This window comes from Nelumbo nucifera, chromosome 5 (genome assembly GCF_055504915.1).
Source record: "Nelumbo nucifera cultivar China Antique chromosome 5, China Antique-T2T, whole genome shotgun sequence".
Lineage (NCBI taxonomy): Eukaryota > Viridiplantae > Streptophyta > Magnoliopsida > Proteales > Nelumbonaceae > Nelumbo > Nelumbo nucifera.
The window spans coordinates 37658537-37679325 of NC_142653.1; the positions used below are offsets into that span (position 1 = coordinate 37658537).

The 20789-nt window shown below is 39.4% G+C and overlaps 1 protein-coding gene across 2 annotated transcripts in view; it reads right to left on the reverse strand.

Moving 5' to 3' along the window:
• Positions 1 to 2068: 2068 nt before the first annotated feature.
• HDA14 (histone deacetylase 14) overlaps positions 2069 to 20789 on the reverse strand; it is a 30670-nt gene continuing 11949 nt past the window's right edge. The window contains exons 6-9 of one of the 2 annotated variants that reach the window (XM_088888396.1): positions 5082 to 5109; positions 4347 to 4545; positions 3003 to 3184; positions 2069 to 2709 (exon numbers count right to left, since the gene is read on the reverse strand). In XM_088888396.1, the coding sequence (XP_088744522.1) occupies positions 2409 to 2709; positions 3003 to 3184; positions 4347 to 4545; positions 5082 to 5109 (710 nt within the window). In that variant the 3' untranslated portion in view covers positions 2069 to 2408. Of the gene's footprint in view, positions 2710 to 3002; positions 3185 to 4346; positions 4599 to 5052; positions 5110 to 20789 lie in introns of both variants that reach the window. The other variant, XM_010272050.3, reaches the window with a different exon arrangement.

A 20789-nucleotide genomic window follows, 5' to 3' on the forward strand; every position in this document is an offset into this window, starting at 1 on the left:
TATTTCATATATAAACAATTGTATATATCAAAATTCATATAAAATAAAATTTTAAGATTTTTTTATTTTGTTAATTTATTTTAAATTTTTTTTTCATCTTTTTTTAAATATGCCTCATGACTTGGCCCAAGACCCAACCCGTTGCATGGCACGGCTCGACCCAGGACCGCATGGGCATGGGCTTGTTCCATGGGCCATGCTGGGCTTGACCTGTTAAGGATCCCAAAGGAGGCAAACATGGCCCACGGAGGCCTGCCAACTGGCACAGCATGGGTGGCCTGCAAAATGGTATTGTGTCAGCCCGTCACAGCCCGATTTCCACCTCTACATTTTATCAACTCAAGTGCATCCAATTCTACTTGGATATCAATTACTAGCAAGATTGAGAGTTCCATGACACCGAGATGGACCACTTGGCAGCCTCCTAAACTGAATTACAGAAAATATTAGAAGAGACTCGTGCGATGCACGGACTGGTATTAAAAAGATACCCATGTTACATTGAATTTCTTAACTTGTGGCCTTGCGGGTGAGCTTAAATAGCCTTATATTTAAATTCTTATTTTTTAAAATTCAAAAAAAAACCCACAAAATTCTAAAAGGATTGAGAAGCAATATGAGGAATCTGATATAAACAACTGCATTTTAGTAAGAATTGAGTACAGAGATTCTTCCCTTCTGCTTTGACAAGGGCACCCACAGGTGTTAATAAATTTAAGTGTTTTAATTAAATTTTCTTTCGCCTTGTTCGATCCAATCCGGATCTCCTACTTACAAGAATCCTACCCACAAGATGACTAGTGATGTGGGGGTAGGAGATCCGACACTGTTCGACCATATCTCTATTTGGTCCATTTACTATTGTAATTTCTTGGTTATTTCAGATTTGATTTATAGTAATAGTTTATTATTTAAACCAAATTCTACCCTCCTATCTCCAGCAGAGGGTGCTCAGATTGCATAAGCCACAGTGGCCTCCATAGATGGTTGGTTCAAAACCTCGTCACAGTTGCACTTAACTCAGAGTTGGGGAGGGGGGAGACCAATGGGTCTGAAGCCTGTGAGTTGTTTACTTCAGTTTGTGGTAGATCCATGGAGCTGAAGAACAGATCCAGTCCCAGGTTAGCTAGACAGTAGGAGACCACTTGGGTTGCTATCAATATCTCTGAAGTCTGAACATCCAATTTGCTCCTGCACTTCCATTATCTCCCTCTCCCAACATAAAAATAAAAGCATTTAAGGTCAACCATCTCTCCCTTTTGTCAGCCCAGCTCCCACCCGGGGAATTTCGCCACGACACCACCCATCATTGATCAAAGTAATAAACCTCTGAACTCTGGACATTCACCGAGCGGAAATCCAACAGGCAAGATGGCCAAACCGCTCACGAAAAGCCTCACTCCATGAGCATATTTTTTATTTGACACTGAGCTTTGGCAGGTTACTGTCAGTTATCCACATGTCGTTGCTTTTCAAAACTGTTCACGTTTTAGCCTAGAACAAAGTATTAATTGTTATTGTTAAATAAACCTTCCCAGCCAAAAGTTTCATGGAAGCTGGAACATGTGATGTGCTCAGTTCAGAACAGTTCATAAGACCCAACACATAATGTCTGCTACAAAGCTACTTCTCCACCTTGCCAAAGAGAAGGAATCTGTGAATGACAGATTGATCTCCTTTGTGTCCTTAAGGCTCCATTGTTTGTAGTGGAAATCCGAATCGGATGCAAAATTTGTATTTTTCCATTCCCATGCATTTAAATAATATAGCTGGACAAGCAATAATCCTAATAAAACAGACAATTTGTTCAAGCCATATACAAAAAAAGTTTGGATATGAATACAGTTAACGGGTTATCATCTAATTTATCAGATATTTTCTCATTGATTGAATATGTTTATGAGAGAATAACAAAGTGGTTTTTATTATTAGAAGTGATGATCATGATATGTGATTCCTTGTGTCCTTGATAGTTGATACAGTGAATTTCAGACTGCCCGGGGCCGGGATATGTATGCCATGCTTCTGAGCATTCGAAAGCAAAGGTTAAACTCCTGAAAACTGAATATGGAAATCAAGTCTGATTTTCTAGCTGGTTCAAGTTACTGAACTCTTCTACAGGAAAGCTGCAACTGAGAAGATTAAGCTCATTTCATGTAACCTTTACTTAGTGGTTAACACCCTACTCTGCCTCCCAACATGGGTTTTGTATATAAAAGCAATACAGAAAATACATAAAAATATTCCATCACCTTCATGAACTAGTGGTGTTTAATTGAAACAGGGAAAAAAACAAAAAAGGAAACTTGATCTATACAACCATATCACACAAAAATACATCATAGCAGTAGGCTGGGAGCCTGAGACCATAAGCAGTCAATGTAATTTGATCTATATATAGACGCTTCTTAAATGGAATGAATGGACTTCACTCTCTGTATTGCTTGTTTCACTTTAGCCAACGGTTCCTCATATAATATGGCTGGGTCATCAAACTGGGAAGCTGAGCTTGGTTCACCGAGAAAAGCCCGGAAAGAGTCTGCCACAGAATATGAGAGAGACTGGAGGTTGTATCCTCCTTCAAGAAAGAATATGCAACGGCCCCCACACAACTCTTTAGCTAGTTGCTTGATGTTTGATGCAAGCATGTAGTATGTACCGGTTGTAAATTGCAGGTTGGCAAGCGGATCCAACACATGGGCATCATAACTGAGAAGAAAAAAAAAATACCAAAACCAACTTAAGTGGGTGAAAAGAGGATCAGGAACTATAAGGCTGATTCAACTACTTATAATTGCATATGCAGAACAATTATAGTAATTTGGAATTTTTTTTTCCTTTTGCAAATTATTTTGCCTGACCAGATGGGTTAGAGTCTTAGATATCGAGTCACTTTAATCAGAATACTGTTCATTTCATCATGTAGTTATAGAAAAGCAAGGATACAAGAATTTCAATTAATTTTTTAAGCATACAAATATATTAGGGTAGAAGTAACTCACCCTGCTGAGACAAGAATGATATCTGGTTTGAACCTTTGGGCACATGGCACTATGACTTCTTCAAAAACAGATCTCATTGTAGCATCACCAGAGCCTCCTGGTAAAGGTAGATTCAATGTTGTTCCTTCACCACGCCCATGACCCACCTCATCAATCTTACCGGTACCAGGGTAACTTCCATCCTACATCAACAGATATCAGAAAAGATTTACCAGTTTTATCTTTCCATATAAACTAATCAACAAATAAGTCGCATACACTGTTTTAAAACATTGATATTTATCTTTATACTTATGCTTTAGACATATTTGAAGCCATTTAAGGTATTATTTAGCATTTATGGCTTCTTAATAATTATTAAATGGTTTTCAAGGATGTGATGGCTACCTCTAAAGCTCCTGGTATTCATAAATTACAATTATGTGATCATCTATTCATTTATATGCTTTTTCTACATAAACTCTTATATTTGTACTTCATTTTGGTTTAATTAATGTGGTAGCTCATGAGGCTTAGGCCTCACATCTTGAGGCTTACACCTCACACGTCCAAAGGCTCTGGCACCTTGCCTCATGCCTCTGCATTTTTAAATATTGGTCATACAACAATCAATAAAGAAATTTCCATTTTAGGGAAGTATTGGGAACACGACTTTCAAACTGCCTTAACCTGAATTTGGGTTTGAGACCAACTGGATTGAGACCAACTGAATTTGTAATTAAGTCAACTTCTTGTCCAGCGGATCAAGAGAACCAAATATTGATGATAACACCTCAAAATCTTTTAACAAAGTATTGCTGTAGCAGTGTTCTATAATTTATCTGTTATATTGACAACAAATATCTATGCTATAGGACATCAATTTGCAATATTGCACTTCTTGGACTACAAGAAGCATGACCAGTTGCCTACACTGGCTATAACAAAAGAGAAATTAAAAGATAGATAAATTATTCCATGGTGTATGAATTAAGATATAGGCAGAATAAACACTACTAAGAAATAGATCCAGCAAATGGAAATCATAATTAATAGGTGTGATTTGTAGATTATGGGTGACCAATAATTAATGGATCTATCAATTGTTCTCTACTAATCTCAAGCCTGAAGTTTTTGAACTTGTGTATATGTTGAGTTTAACATAAGTTGGCTTGCTACCCTAAGTTGGGACTCTCTGAAACTGAGCTGAAGATTCCACAATTCAAAATGAAAATTATCATCTAGATTGTTTAGACAGGTATGGACTATCGAATTAACAATAAGATGAAATGCATGCTTTACTCAACCATTCAGCATAACATGGAAATAATATACACTAAATAATTTAACCAAGCAATACCTTACCTGATGAGTAGAAAGGAAGAATATATCTGGGTCATCATAGAATGTATCATTTGTTCCGTTCCCATGGTGGACATCGAAATCAATGATAAAAACCCGCTTTAAACCATGTGCACGTTGAGCATGACGAGCAGCAATAGCAATATTTCCAAAGACACAGAATCCCATAGGACCTTTTGGAATAGCATGATGACCTGGAGGCCTTATCAAAGCAAAACCCACAGGTGGATTATTGTCAATCCTTGATGCTGCTACCTGAAAAATAATACAAAAGTTTCTGGCAGATAGGTATTCCAAACTAATATAGAACATATTCATGGTTATCTGCAAAATAATAATGCAAACACCAATCCTTGAAACGTATTTAAGAAAATTACAGAAAGAAACTACAGTGAAAAAACACTAAAAAAGGCCATTACCCAAGATCAGTCCCATCTATCTGGGTGTTGGGAGGGGTGGACAGGGTACAGACCTAAACATTGAAATTTTTACATTCTCGCACGAAGTGGCCACTCTCAGACGCACACCCATGTTCTCACGCTTGTCAGCCCGATATTTTACCACCATCATCATCTAAGCCGTGTCCCAATTATATGGGGTTGGCTACATTCAGCCCAAGATTTTATGATTACCCCAAAAAACTAAAAGTATTACACAAAAAATAGGTTTGCACGGAACAGGAATAAAATAATTAACATTGGGACATCACCACTGAATCGATTAAAGAAATCCCTGCACCTGCTGCAATTAGTGACTCTTGAAATGTCTGCACCATTAAAGATACCTTCCATTAGTATGGATAATGAACAAAAAATTTGATTGTGTATAGATCCCATAGACCTAAACTACCAAGTATTGCTAAATGTCAGGTGTGCACAACCACACATATGGTTGCAAAAGAAAACATATTAGCATGGTTTTAAAATGAATATACTGCTTTGATAGCCATCATAGTACTTTGCTAACAAAATCTTTGATACTCTATGCTAAGTTGCTAAACACATTCATCACAAAGAGTAAACGCCACTGGCTGACAGGTCATTATAACATATGTCAAAGGACATGCACCTCAGCTGCATGTGGTGTTTTCAAGGCTATGACCTCTTATGAACACCAGAGGTGGAACAGAGACATGTTGTAAATGACTTTGACACATACACCATGGTGTCAACCAGACCATGAATCAGAAAGAAACTGATTCGATTTCTTGGCTTAACCAGATGGTTGCACCTTAAAACCACCAAAACCAGCTGGTTTTCATTCAAACAAATAGGGGTCTGACTCCAGATAAACCGGCAGATACCCCAGTTTCAAAACATCAAGTAAATGTAATAAATAAATAAATAAATAACAAGTAAAATGAGCAACTATCAACAGACAAGGGTTGTAGTTGTAATTTCTCTGTTGCTATCTTATTGAATACAAAACAGTGTTGCGTGGACAGGCACAGTAGTCAGAATCCAATGTGTGCCCAAGAGTCTGACTGCAAGATAAGAAAACATGGACTCGTAGACATCTATGGAAAAGTATATACTATTAATATAGGTTTTTTTTTTAATTCTAACATTATATAATCTGTTGCCTTGGTTCAAGTAACATTTGATATGGAAAGTGGCATTCATCTTGTACATTCGCTGATCATTTATGTCAAATAAGATAGGAGATAAAAAAAAAAAAAAAAGAAAAAGGAAATGTTAATAGAAGTGTCCCCAGGAACCTGTGGACTACTGGATTCTGATGCATGCCTGACACAAACAAGACGTCCATTTATGAGTCCATGAAACACTCATAAAAATAGGGTGTTGCACTCATTCTCACATTTCATTCTAATGCACTTTTTTCTAGTCCCTTCCTCTAATCTGCTCAGGCACTCTTGATAGAGCTTGATGCAAATGAACCGCCTATCAGACTATCTTGGAACTTTTAATTATCCAAATTGGATAAAATGCACAGAATAGGTAAGAACCTATTTGAAAAAAAAATGTCTTTAATTCAGGACCTTTGTCAAAGCCTTCACTATGATCAATGACAAAATGGTTGACAAGTTGATCTGGAATATGGCCAGGTCAATCCCTAGGGTTGTATACCATACATTGAAATGGGTTAGATTTGTAGTAGCACAAAAGAGATTTTGAAAAGTGCCTTCCTATGTTCCGCCATGGGATCTATTGAAAAGTTAAGTGCCTGGGTGGTTGGCTGGAAGTTTAGTTGGGAATTTCCTTTTTTTACCAACTCCCCCTTAATTCTCTAATGGCATAATATTCATTCACAAAGAGAGCCAAATACTACTTACAAAAAAGTTTGAATTTTATTGACAGTCAAACATGTTTAAGACGGGTTAAAAGTTAGAAGCCAACCCAGATTGTTAAGGACAAAAAATAATGCCAATGGAAATCAAAATCTGTGATCATTTGCAGCTCTCATAATAAAAAGAAGCCTTAGCCTTAAACAGAAGGGAAAATCAATTTTGTTCAATAAAAGAATAAAAAATGCCAACTGCTTTGAAGAGAGCTAGTGGATTTCTGTCTTAAAAAGAAAAGGAAGAAAAGAACTAGATTTGAAGAGAAGAAGGGAAGAAAGAGAGAGGAGAAGAAAGGGGTTCGGTTGATTAATTCTGCCGCCCCATACACTTCATTATATATAGTTTTGGTTCCTTACAAGAATAGGAGATAAAAGATAAAATTCTAGTCCTAATAAAACAAAACATAACATGGATAAGGCCAACCGGCCCAACTTAAAAAGAATTAATATAACTAGGTGTGGGTATGGAACCACACACACTAGAGCCTAAGTGTGGGTATGCAACCCCACACTCGTGGCTTACTAACTATTTCTACACTCCCCCTCAAGTTGGGAGTAGATATTTGTCATGCCCAACTTGCATAAATCTGTCTCCAATTTGATTTTCGTGACTGCTTTGGTGAAGAGATCAGCTAATTGCATGTCTGAGGCAATGTAAGGAAGGCATACTTCTTGAGATGTGACTCGCTCTCAAATAAAATGTATGTCAACTCTCAATATGCTTAGTCCTATCATGCTGTATTGGGTTGTGGGCAATATTAACTACAGCTTGATTATCGTAATACAGCATCAGAGGCTTCTCATAATCAATTTCCAATTCATTAAGCAAGGATCTCATCCATAACACTTCTGCAACACCATTGGCCATGGATCTGTATTCTGTATCTGCACTGGATCGAGCAACAACATTCTGCTTCTCGCTTCTCCAAGAAACAAGATTTCCCCCCACAAATGCATAATATTTAGAGGTGGACCTCCTGTCATCAACACATCCAGCCCAATCCGCATCTATATAAACTTCTATTTTCATGTGACCATTATTCTTGAAGAGTATACCTCTCCCTGGACATCTCTTTCAGTAGGCAAATATCCTTTCTACTGCAAGGAGGTGGGTGGTCTTAGGAGAATGCATGTATTAACTAACAACACTGACAGCATAAGAAATATTTGGCCGAATTAAGCAGAGATAAAGAAGTTTCCCAACCAGTCTTTGGTACATAACCTTGTCCTCAAGAAGTTCTCCATTTTCTGCACTTATTTTATGGTTAAGCTCAGTAGGTGTGTCAGCAGGTTTCACTCCTAACTTTCCAGTTTCTTCCAACAAGTCCAGAACATACTTCCTTTGAGAGAGAAAAATCCCATGCTTAGATCGAGCCACCTCAATTCCTAGGAAATTGTGCAATTCCCCTAGGCCTTTCACTTCAAATTCTTTGTGAAGATGCTGTTTAAGAGTTTCAATTTCACTAATATCACTCCCTGTTATCACAATGTCATCTACATAGACTGCAAGTAGAGTCAGGGAATGACCTGTCTTCTTAAAGAAGAGAGTGTGATTTGACTGAGCCTGTATGTATTTGAATTTGTCCAAAGCCAGTCTAAACCTATCAAACGAAGCTCCCGAAGATTGTTTCAGCCCATACAAGGCCATCTTCAAAAAGAAAACCTTCTTTCCTACTTTTGCACTATAAAAACCAGGGGGTAATCCCATGTATACTTCCTCTTGCAAGTCTCCATTGAGGAAGGCATTCTTAACATCCAGCTGAAATAGTGGCCATGAGAAGCTCGCAGCAATGGATAATAGAACTCTAATAGTGTTCATTTTTGCAACATGTGCAAAGGTTTCTGTATAGTCTATGCCATAAGTTTGTATGAATCCCTTTGCAATCAATCTGGCCTTATACCTCTCTACAGTACCATCAGCATTATATTTCACAATAAACACCCATCTACATCCAACAGGTTTCTTCCCTTCAGGCTGGTTAACTAGTTCCCATGTGTTGTTCTTAACAAGAGCATCCATCTCTACTTGCATTGCTTCCTTCCATTCAGGTATCAAAAGGGCTTCTTGCACTTTTCTAGGTATAGGAATAGTAGCAATAGATGCTAAGTAAGATTTATAGGATTTTGAGAGACAATCATAGGAAAGGAACTTGGAGATGTAATGGGCAGTGGATGAGGTGCAACGGTGCTTTCCTTTACGAATTGCAATTGGAAGATCAAGGTCATTTGAAGGTGAGGGCTGAGCATCTATAATAGTGGGATCAACTGTGGGAGCAGTAGTAGTGTCCAGATTTGGGGCTGTAGAAGATGTTGGAATTGACCTAGATTGTTGTTGAGCATGAGAATCAACCTACCTCCACCACTTCCTGTGATACACTCTCAACTCTCTGCATGTTTGACAACCCTCACCCTCTTCACATCTCTCCCCTTCAGTAACTGGGATAGGTAAAGGAACTTTTCGAGTTGAAACTGAAATCCCTTCCTCACTACTCTCCCCTTGAGGAGAGGCCCTATAATAGTAGGGCATATCCTCAAAAAAGGTGACATCCATGGACACAAAACGCTTCCTTGAAGCAGCCTCATAATAGCAATATCCCTTTTGATTTTGTGCATACCCAAGGAAAATACATTTAATAGCTTTGGGATCAAACTTGGAGCGATGAGGTCCAAGGATTTGAACAAAACAATTACACCCAAAAGTTTTGAGGGGAATAGTGAATAGGTCCTTATCTGGATATAGAAGACTGAACGGGGTTTGCATGTTTGGAACCTGTGAAGGAACCCTGTTAATAAGGTACACGGCTGTACGAATTGCATCCCCCCAGAAGCGTATGGGAACATTAGAGTTGAGCATGATGCTTCTGGCTAGGGGTGTAAACGATATTCGAAAATTCGAGTTCGAATTCGAGATTCGACATAATCAAATCGAATTTGGATTATTCAAATGTCATTAGCGGTCGAATTCGAATGAAGTATTTTTACCGGTTAATTAATCCAATTGAATTCGAAAAGGAGTCGAGTCGATTCGATTCGATTCGATAATATATATTAATACCATACGTACATATCGATATTAGTGATGCAATTATATTCATATTAAATAAATATATTAATATATTATTTTGTTAGAGTACAAATGTACAATGAATGATGACTTTTGAAAATTTCTTTTATAATATTATTTTAATAATAAAGAATTGAATGAAGAAAGAGATGCTATGATGACTTTTCGGTCAAATAAAGCAATATTTTAATAATAAAACAATTCAATGAATACAGATGTTATGATGATTTTGGAACAAACAAATTAATATTTTAATATTTTTTTATCAAAAGGCCTCTATCTCATTAATTACTTTGTACTTTTCATTTCAACCACTTTTAATTTACTATTCTTCCTTCTTCTTCCTCGTTCTTACTCTTTCTTCCTTCTTCTTCCTCCATCCTTACTCTGCAACATTTCTTTTTCGCAGCTTCTCTTATTCTTTTTCTTAACTCGGTTCTTACTCTACAACATTTCTTACTCTTACTCTTTCTTTTTCTTAATCGCTTTCTCTCTCTCTCTTCCTCTTTCTCTCTCTTGCTCTCTTTCCCTCTTGATGTTGCAAAGCACATGAACATGGTGGACAATCTCTCTGTTGTAGACCACACTAATGGTGATGCTTGTTGCAGCGACATCAAATAGATGGCTATGGTTCAAAAAAAAATTTAATTGCTTTTTTTCTTTGTTTTTTGAAAATTTGATCGACAAGGAATAAAAAAAAAACTTCAAACCAGGTTTCTTCTTCCTTCCCTGGACCTGCACCCTCACCTGCTGGATGCTCAGTTTGGAAAGGAATTGAGAAGGTTTATTCTCTTTTTATCCAAGGGATTAGGCTAAATTTAGGGGATGGCAAGAGGATTAGTTTCTGGCGAGACACCTGGTGCAATGGTGTTCCCCTAATGGAGACTGTCCCGTTGCTATTCCTTATAGCAGAAGACAGGAATGTGGTGGTGGCAGATCGGTTTGAGTGGCAGAAAAATATAGGATACTGGTGTCCAAAATTTAGGAGGCATCTCAACGATTGGGAATTCTCTGATCTGTTAGAGCTGCTACAAGCGATTCAGGAATATCAACTGAACCCAAATCAGTAAGATACCAGAATTTGGAAATGGACTAAGGATGGGATTTTCTCAGTGAAGTCATTTTATTCAAATCTGAGTGCTGGTTCGGCTCAGGCTTTTCCTTGGAAAGAGATTTGGCTTCCTCACATTCCTACTAAAGTCTCCTTCTTGGTCTGGACTGCAGTGCATGGTAAATGTCTCTCCAAGGAGCAGTTAATCAGGAGGGGTCTGGTTCTGCCCTCCACAAGTTGTGTGATGTGCAATGGAGAAGTTGAATCGGTGGGTCACCTATTTATTCATTGTGAGGTTGCCCATCTGCTGCTCTGTCATTTCTGATCCCTGCTAAATGTGAGGTGGTGCTGCCCCAAGTCTTTAGGTGAACTGCTTTTCTCTTGGAAGTTGACAGGCTTAAGTAACAGGGGTAAGGTGTTATGGTGTATGATCCCTCATGTAGTGTGTTGGGTCCTGTGGAAAGAAAGAAATAGTAGGATTTTTGAAGGTCAAAGGTGCTCCCTAGATGAGTTGGTGGTTCGGGCATTGGCTACTTTACATTCCTGGCTGTCAGTCCTGTGGAAAGAAAGAAATAGTAGGATTTTTTAAGGTCAAAGGTGCTCCTTAGATGAGTTGGTGATTCGGGCATTGGCTACTTTACATTCCTGGCTATCAGCCAAGGACTCGTTTAAGCATATCCCCCACCATCAATACTTTGATTTGGATTTTTTGTTTACTTGATTTAGTTAGGGGTCTCTTGTATGTATTTGGGAGAGACTGGTTTTTTGGTAACTTTTTGTATAGTTGCTGGCTGTACATGGAGTTTTGTGGACCAAAGGCTGTAATATGTTACAATTATACGTGTTGAGCAAGAGCAAGTGAAGAGAGGAGAGAAGAGAGAAGAGAGGTGAGTCGAGTGACTGAAAGCCCTCCAGAACTTAGGGGGCGAAAGAATGATTTTATTATTTATACTAGTACAGTCGAGCAATATAAACAAAGGAGAAATTACAACAGTACCCTTATGGTACTAAACCTGAATACATAAACAACTAACAACACTCCCCCTCAAGTTGGAGCATAGATATCAATCATGCCCAACTTGCCACAAAGATCATGATGTCTGGAAAGGTTTAAACCCTTTGTAAAGATGTCTGCAAGCTGGTTCTCAGAAGTGAATAGGGGGTACACACTTCGCTTGTGATAACTTTCTCTCTGATAAAATGCTTGTCAACTTCGATGTGCTTTGTTCTATCATGTAGCACCGGATTGGCAGCAATGCTTATAACTGTTTTGTTATCACAAAATAGAGTTATAGGTTTGGTCACTGGGAAACCCAACTCCCCCAACAAATTCTTTATCCACATGCCTTCAGCAACCCCGTGGGCCATAGCACGATATTCAGCTTCAGCACTGGATCTAGCTACCACATTTTGCTTTTTACTCCATGTAACAAGGTTCCCTCCTATAAAGGTGCAGTAGCCACTGGTAGACTTTCTGTCACTTTGGGATCCAGCCCAATCTGCATCTGTATAAACTTCAACTTTCAAATGTCCGTGCTTTTGAAACAACAAACCAGTACCCGGATACTTCTTTAGATATCGGAGGATTCTCTCTGCTGCTTCAAGATGAGAAGACCTAGGAGCATGCATGAACTGACTGAGGACACCAACAGCATATGCAATGTCTGGGCGAGTCATAGAAAGGTATAACAATCTCCCTACAAGCCTCTGAAACTGTTTCACATCCTTGAGCGATTCACCACAGTTGTCACCTAATTTATTGTTGGGGTCAATGGGAGAGTCAACTGGCTTCACCCCCATCTTTCCAATGTCCTGAAGTAAATCTAGGACATATTTCCTTTGAGAAATGAAGATACCCTTCTTTGATCGGGCAACTTCAATTCCAAGGAAGTATCTGGCAGGTCCTAGATCCTTCACTTCAAACTGAGTGGCAAGAAAAAGTTTCAATTTCTGAATTTCATCCTCCCAATCACCAGTAACAATTATGTCATCCACATATACAATTAGAGCAGCAATTTTACCTTCTCCTTTTTTCACAAACAGTGTGTGATCTGATTGACATTGCCTATATCCTTTCTGCTGAACTGCCACATGGAATCTACTGAACCAAGCTCTTGGTGATTGTTTCAGCCCGTATAAGGACTTCTTCAACTTGCACACTTTCTGTTCATTGCCTTGGGCTAGGAAACCAGGAGGTTGAACTATGTACACTTCCTCTTCAAAGTCACCATTCAAGAATGCATTCTTGATGTCCAGCTGGTGTAAAACCCAATCCAGATTAGCTGCAAGAGAGAAAAGGACTATAATGGAATTCATCTTGGCAACGGGGGCAAAAGTTTCTGCATAATCAACTCCATACACTTGAGTAAATCCCTTTGCCACTAAGCGAGCTTTATACCTTTCCACTGTTCCATCAGCCTTATACTTGACTGTGAACACCCATTTACATCCAACTGGAACCTTTCCCTTAGGAAGATCAACAAGTTCCCATGTGCCATTTTTGTGAAGGGCATTAATTTCTTCCCTCATGGCATTTGTCCATTCAGGAACTGAAAGAGCTTCTGCCACATTCTTAGGGATAGGGACACTGTCAATAGAGGTAAGGAAAGCACGGAATGAGGATGAAATGTTCTCATAGGAGACAAAGTTGGAAATGGGATGTTTATTGGTGCATAATCTAACACCCTTCCTGTGAGCAATAGGACGGTCAAGATCATTAGCAGTAGAGGAATCATTTTCAATAGATTCAAGGACATCATTGGGAGCCAAAATACCTGAGTGAGTATGATCCTCCCCCGAGGAGTCTGGTGGCACTGGAGGTACAGCTTTTGGATTCTCTACAGCTCTTGAATTTGGTTGGCCTTTGCGACGACGAGAAAAAACACGAAAAGGTGGAGGGTCAGGGAGAGCGGGAAGCTGAACCAGTTTCTCCTCATGCCTACACTCCCCCTGAGGAGAAACAGGATAGAAAGGCTCATCTTCAAAGAAAGAAACATCCATGGAGATATAGAATTTACGAGAAACAGGATCAAAACAACGGTATCCCTTTTGAGTGAAGGAGTAACCAAGAAATGTGCAAGGGATAGCACGAGAATCCAATTTCCCACGGGTGAGAGACAGATTTTGGACAAAACACCGGCAACCAAAGACACGAGGAGGAATAGAAAGAAGGGGAGCCTTAGGAAAGAGAAGTTGATGTGGGGCTTTGTACTCTAACCGACGAGAGGGCATACGGTTTATAAGGTAAGTGGAACAAAGAACAGCTTCAAGCCAAAACCGTTTGGGAACATTCATATGAAGTAGTAAACCTCGAGCCACTTCAAGGAGATGTCGGTTCTTCCGCTCGGCCACACCATTTTGTTGTGGTGTGCGGGCACAAGAGCTACGGTGAAGGGAACCATGCGAAGCAAAAACTTCCGTGAGGTCACTATGAAAAAATTCTTTTGCATTGTCTGATTGGAAAGTTTGGATTTCAGTTTGAAATTGAGTGAAGACCATCCGCTGGAAATCTTGAATGATTTTTGGTACTTCTTCCCTGGTTCGCATCGGGTATACCCAAGTATATCTAGAATAATCATCAATGAGGGTAATGAAATACTTGTAGCCACTCTCAGATGGTAAAGTAACAAAGCCCCACACATCAGAATGAACAATGTGAAACGGAGATTCTGATTTACTATTTCTTTGAAGAAAATGAGTTCTACAATGCTTACTCAACTGACACGTTTGACAAAAAAAATCAGAAACAGACATTGACTTAAACAGTTCTGGGAATACAACTTTCAAAGACTCAAAAGACAAATGACCAAGACGACAGTGCCATAAATAGACTTTTTTCTTACAGGACTAACTCATAGACTCTGTAACATGAAGACCAGCCTTATTCTCCAACATGTAAAGTCCATCAGCCATACGACCCCTACCAATCGTCCTCCCCGAGGCCAGATCCTGAATCACACAATGAGAAGGGAAAAAAGTCACTGAGCAATTCAAGGAATTAGTAACACTACTAACAGAGAACAAATTAATGGGAAAATTTGGAACATGAAGAACATCAGAAAGGGTAAGGCCAAGAGGAAGAGAGAGTTCCTTGACCAGTTATGGAAGAGTATGATCCATCGGCTAGTCTCACCTTGTCTCTTCTAGAAAGAGGGTGATAGGTTTGAAAGTAAGAGGACGTATCAATCATATGTTTTGATGCTCCAAAATCAATGATCCATGGAGAGTCAGGGGTGTGAGAAGCAACATGGAAAGCAGTGGCAAGGTTACCTGACGTAGATGCAAATGAGGTTGAGGGAGGAGTATCCATCTGACGAATTGCTCTACCATAGAGATCTAAATGGTCACGGAAGGAATTCATAATGTCCTCCCTTGGGTCAGGTCTAGTGAGATGTGTCTGAGTCACAGTAGAAATGGGGGGCTAATTCTCCCGAGTAGCCATGTTGGCCATGTGATGTTTCTTTGTACTTTGTTGTCCGTACTTCTTATTCACCTCTGAACCTTGCTTCTTAGTCAGATCTTGAGCCCATTTTGGTTTCCCATGAAGATCCCAACAGGTATCTTTGGTGTGTCGAGGTTTCTGGCAATGAGTGCACCACAATTTTTCCTTATCTTCTGTTTTTTTCTGGAGATCTCCTTTTCGGGAAGAAGATCCCACACCAGTAGATACACCTCCTTTTGCAACTAACACAACAGCATCCCCACCAGGGCTGTTCATCAAATTTCTCCTGCTTTCTTCAGATTGTACAAGAGCATAGACTTCCTGAACAGAAGGGAGATCCTTAGAACTGAGAATCTGAACCCTGATAGATTCATACATAGGATTCAGACCATGTAAGAATGCAAACACCCTTTGCTGGGAGACAAGCTGTTTGTACTTCTTAGCATCCTCATCACACTTCCAATCCACACTCTGGTAGTGATCCACCTCCTTCCAGATAGATGTTAAGTCAGAGTAATAGACTGATAAACACCTCTCCCCCTGTCTACAAGTAGAAGATGCTGCCTGCAGTTGATAAATTTTGACATAGTGTCGCAATTCTGAATATGTAGACTTTGCTTGTTCCCAGATTTCATTCGTTGTTTCAGCCCACATGAAATTCTTCCTGATTTGAGGTTGCATGAAAACCAAGAGCCAGGACATAACAATACTGTTCTCCTGATTCCATCTATCATATTCAACACTCCCAGAGGATGGTTCTTTTATCCTCCCATTAATATAGTCTATCTTCCCCCTTGCCGTGATGTATAATTTGATCCCTCTTGACCACTCTAGGTAATTTAAACCATCAAGAGGGACAACAGCCATGGGAAAGGATAGGTCACCCCCACCCATTCCATTCAGCATTGAGGAAACTCCAGATGTGGCTGAATCTTCACTGCCCATGATATCTGAATAAAAAGTTGAAACAGCAACCAAAAAGATACAGCCGTACAAGACTATTTTAGAGATAGGTCCTTTTGACCACTGGTTTCACTGAGAACAAAAGAAAGAGCACTACTGTTGCAGTACAAGAACAGGTCCTTCTGACCTACAGCTTCACTGAGAACAAACAACAAACTGAACACTACCGTTGCAGTACTGAAACAGGTCCATCTGACCTACGGTTTCACTGAAACAAGTCTGCACACTGCTGTTGCAGTACAAGAACAGGTCTGAATGACCTACTTAGTAGGGCTGATAGCTAACCAGTCAAGAAGATCGATAGGGTAGCCGAACAGTCAATTAATAAGATTAATGTTGAGCAGACAATTAGTCGGCCAAAAACAGACCATCAACAGTCCACAATACCAACAACAAAAAAGTTCGAATACAGTTACTGTGTTAAGGAATACAGTCGCTTAACAGTAGGGCAGCCGAACAGTTCATCAGTCGAACAGACAACAGTAGGGTAGCCAAACAGTCATCAAACAGTTCAGCAAACAGTAGGCATCCAAACAGACAAGGATGATAGTACCTCTTTTAGTTTCAGATGATAGTCTCCCTTATGGTAAACCAGAACTCCTTGACTGTAAACCAGAGCTCCTTCTACGAATCCTCAAACAATAGGCAGCCGAACAGAAGATGAGCAATTTTTGAAGACAGAACACCCTCTACGAACTGCAAACAGTAGTCTCTCTACAGTCGAGCAGACAAGAGGAGCAATTTTTGGGCTGGAAGACGAAAAGACTCTGTAACTTCTGGGTCGAACTGACTTCACCAGATCAGGGGTTCGATTGGAGACAGCACTGGATGCAACAGTAGTTAGCTTGACACCACCCTTCAGGCCTGGACGACTTGCTCTGATACCATGTTGAGCAAGAGCAAGTGAAGAGAGGAGAGGAGAAGAGAGAAGAGAGGTGAGTCGAGTAACTGAAAGCCCTCCAGAACTTAGGGGGCGAAAGAATGATTTTATTATTTATACTAGTACAGTCGAACAATATAAACAGAGGAGAAATTACAACAGTACCCTTATGGTACTAAACCTGAATACATAAACAACTGACAACAATACGCATTAATACAATTACCTTACTTTTTCTCAAAAAAAAAATGCATTTCGAATTCGAATCAAATTTGAATATTCGATTATTTAGACAAATTCGAATTCAAAGTATTGCTTTAAGAAACCGCCGCATATCGAATCAAATTTGAATATTCATCTATTTAATCGGTTTTGAATTCGAACTAAGCCTGATTCGATTCGAATTCGCTCCGTTTACACCCCTACTTCTAGCTACCTCTAAGATATGTCTGTTTTTTCTCTCAACAACCCCGTTTTGCTGAGGTGTACGAGGACAGGTGCTCTGATGAATGACCCCATGATCATGGAGATAGGATGCCAAGGGTTTTGCAAAGTATTCCTTGGCATTATCAGATCTAAGATTTTTTGTCTTAGTTTCAAACTGGGTTAGAACCATCTGATGGAAAGCCTGGGTCAGAGAAGGGACCTCATCTCGAGAGTGCATAAGGTAGACCCATGAAAAACGGGTATAATCATCAACAAATAATAAGAAATATCTGTACCCCCCATGGTGGGGGTATGATATGGCCCCTAAACATCGGTATGCACAATTTCAAAATGAAGGTTGCTTCTTTTATTACTCAAAGGATAAGATGATCTACTGTGTTTTGCAAGCTCACAACTTTCACACTTTAAACTAGACACTTCTACTGACTCAAATAAGTTTGGAAAAAGACTCTTCAAAGACTCAAAAGATAAATGACCTAAGTGATTGTCCCAAAGCATAATCTTACTACAAGACTGAGAGACAAACTATTTCCCCACTTTACTCTGCTCCCCTTGTGAATGTTCAAGCAGGTAGACTCCATTCATCTTACGGCCAATCCCAATCACCTTCTTCGTTTTCAAATCCTGAAAAACACACCGATCAGGGAAAAAGGTTACTGAATAGTTTTGATTTTTAGTAATACTACTAACTGAAAGTAAGTTAGCACTAAGCTTGGGAACATGCAAAACTGAGGATAGGGTGATGGCATCAGACAATCTGATGTCTCCCTTGCCAGAAATTGGCACAAGGGAGCCATCAACAAATAGAAACTTTGTCTCTCCCAGAGGATAAACAATAGGTGCTAAACAAAGTAGATAAGCTGGTCATATGGTCTAAAGCACCTGAATTTATTACCCATAGTGTTACCTGGGACAGAAGCATGACATGCAGTAGCTCTTATACCTGTATGAGCAAGGGCTGAAGTAGGCTGAGCAGGTGTAGTAGCTGAAGACTGGAATGTAGATCCAGAAATATCAACTTCTTTCTCTAGCTATGTCAATGCAGCCCGGACAGCTGCTAAGGTATCCAAGGGTGTAGTCCTTGTGCTAGAAGAGGATGTACTGTCAATAGTAGTTGCTGCATTAGCACTTCCCTTCTTATTTCTAAGTCTAGCTAGCATAGGTGAGGATGCAACTTCCAACAGGTGTCCCTAGTGTGTTTGGGCTTCTTGCAATGATCACAAAAAATATCTCTTTTGTCTTCCTTCTTAACTTCCCTTTCCTTTTTCCCTCCAGCCTTGAATTTTGTTACTGCCAAGGCTGCTTCTGTGGGTTGAAAAGATAACATTACCTTCCTCCTACTCTCTTCACTGTGGACTAATGAGTAGGCCTGAGATAGAGTCACACTCTCCCTAGTGAGAAGTTGTCTTGTAATATCAAAATCTGAGTTTAGACTGGATAAGAACTCAAAAACCCTATTTGTTTCAATCAGTTTTCTATATGTTGTTGCATCCTTCTGGCTTTCCCATTCAATAGCTTCCAAGTGATCAATTTCATGCCAAAGGGATTTTAGAATAGCAAAATATACTAAGACTAGCTTCTCTCCTTTCTTGAGGTTTTTCGCCTCACATTTCAGCTCATAAGCTCTAGCAACATTGAGGGGTTGGGAATAGATCTCCTTCATGCTGTCCCAAATCTCCATTGTTGTTTTGCCCAGAGATAGTTTCGACTGATGTGGGGCTGTATAGAGTTGCATAGCCAGGTCATCACCAAGTAGTTCTCTTGAACCCATCTTGGATGAGATAATATCCTCCTTGGTTGGTTCTTTTGTGTCTCCCGTTACATACCCACTCTGCCCCCAAAGGCCATCATTGCCGATTGGGCCCATTCCAAGTAATTTGTTCCATCAAACCTAATAGTGGTAATCTGGAATGAATTTTCTGTCATATCACCAGTCCCAAAAGCTTACCCTTGAGTTTTCACCTCACTTCCAACCTTTTCCATACAAAGTAGATCACAATACTCCAAGAAAAAATCTAGTTTTCTACTAAAATACCAACAATCCAGAAACTGATCTCAGCAAAGAATAAAACCCAGAACTTAATTTGAGTCAACAGTTCCTTCTCAAAACTGTAACTTTAATCAAGAATACCAGAGAATAACAGTCTAGAAACTGACTTTAGCAAAGAATAAGAACCAGAACTGTAACTTTAATCAAAACATCAGAGAATAACAGCCCAGAAACTGATTTCAGCAGGGAACAGGTCTTGATTTTTTTAAAAGGAGCAAGGTGATCTAAGATTTATTATGCTGCTGCTAAAAGAAAGTTACCTAAGATCGAACAACCTTTAAAGGTTGCACCTTTTTCAGAAAAGAAAGCTGATCATAAAAGAAATCTTGATAACTTTTATCGAGTTACCTTAAAGGTTGTACCTTTCTCAGCAACAAGAACTCTGATTGACTTCTTTGGTTTGAAACCTTAACCTTGATCGAATCTGAACTCTTTCTCAGAATTCTGATCGTCCTCTTGGTTTAAAACCCTATCTTGATCGAAACTGATCTCTGATTCTTCCTGGTCACCGGATCATTCTCCAAGAATCTTTTCACTTTCTTGGGCAGTCTTCAGTACTCCAGTAACCTCCAAGAACCAGGCGGTTGTTGCAGAGATCTTGATCTAATGGATTTTCATGTAGCCGACCAGATCAGGCTTACATGAGAACCCTAGTTTTTCTCACCAATAGCTCTGATACCGACTTGAAGAGAGCTAGTGGATTTCTGTCATAAAAAGAAAAGGAAGAAAAGAACTAGACTTGAAGAGAAGAAGAAGGGAAGAGAGAGAGAGAGAGAGAGAGAGAGAAGAGAGGAGAGGAGAAGAAAGGGGTTCGGTTGATTAATTCTGCCACTCCATACACTTCATTATATATAGTTTTGGTTCCTTACAAGAATAGGAGATAAAAGATAAAATTCTAGTCCTAATAAAACAAAACATAACATGGATAAGGCCAGCCAGCCCAACTTAAAAAGAATTAAAATAACTAGGTGTGGGTATGGAACCACACACACTAGAGCCTAAGTGTGGGTATGGAACCCCACACTCGTGGCTTACTAACTATTTCTACAGCTTTGATTGGTTTATCATATATTTATATAATTTGAGGTTTTACTATCCTAAAAAAAACTCCTGATTGCCAAGGGGTTACCTAAAGAAATTTGAACTCAAAGTAAGATTTCAAAAATGCATTGTCCTATCAGAAACTCATAAATTCCTTCTAACCTTCTCCATAATCCACAAAAATAGAAGAGATATTTGAGTTGTGATG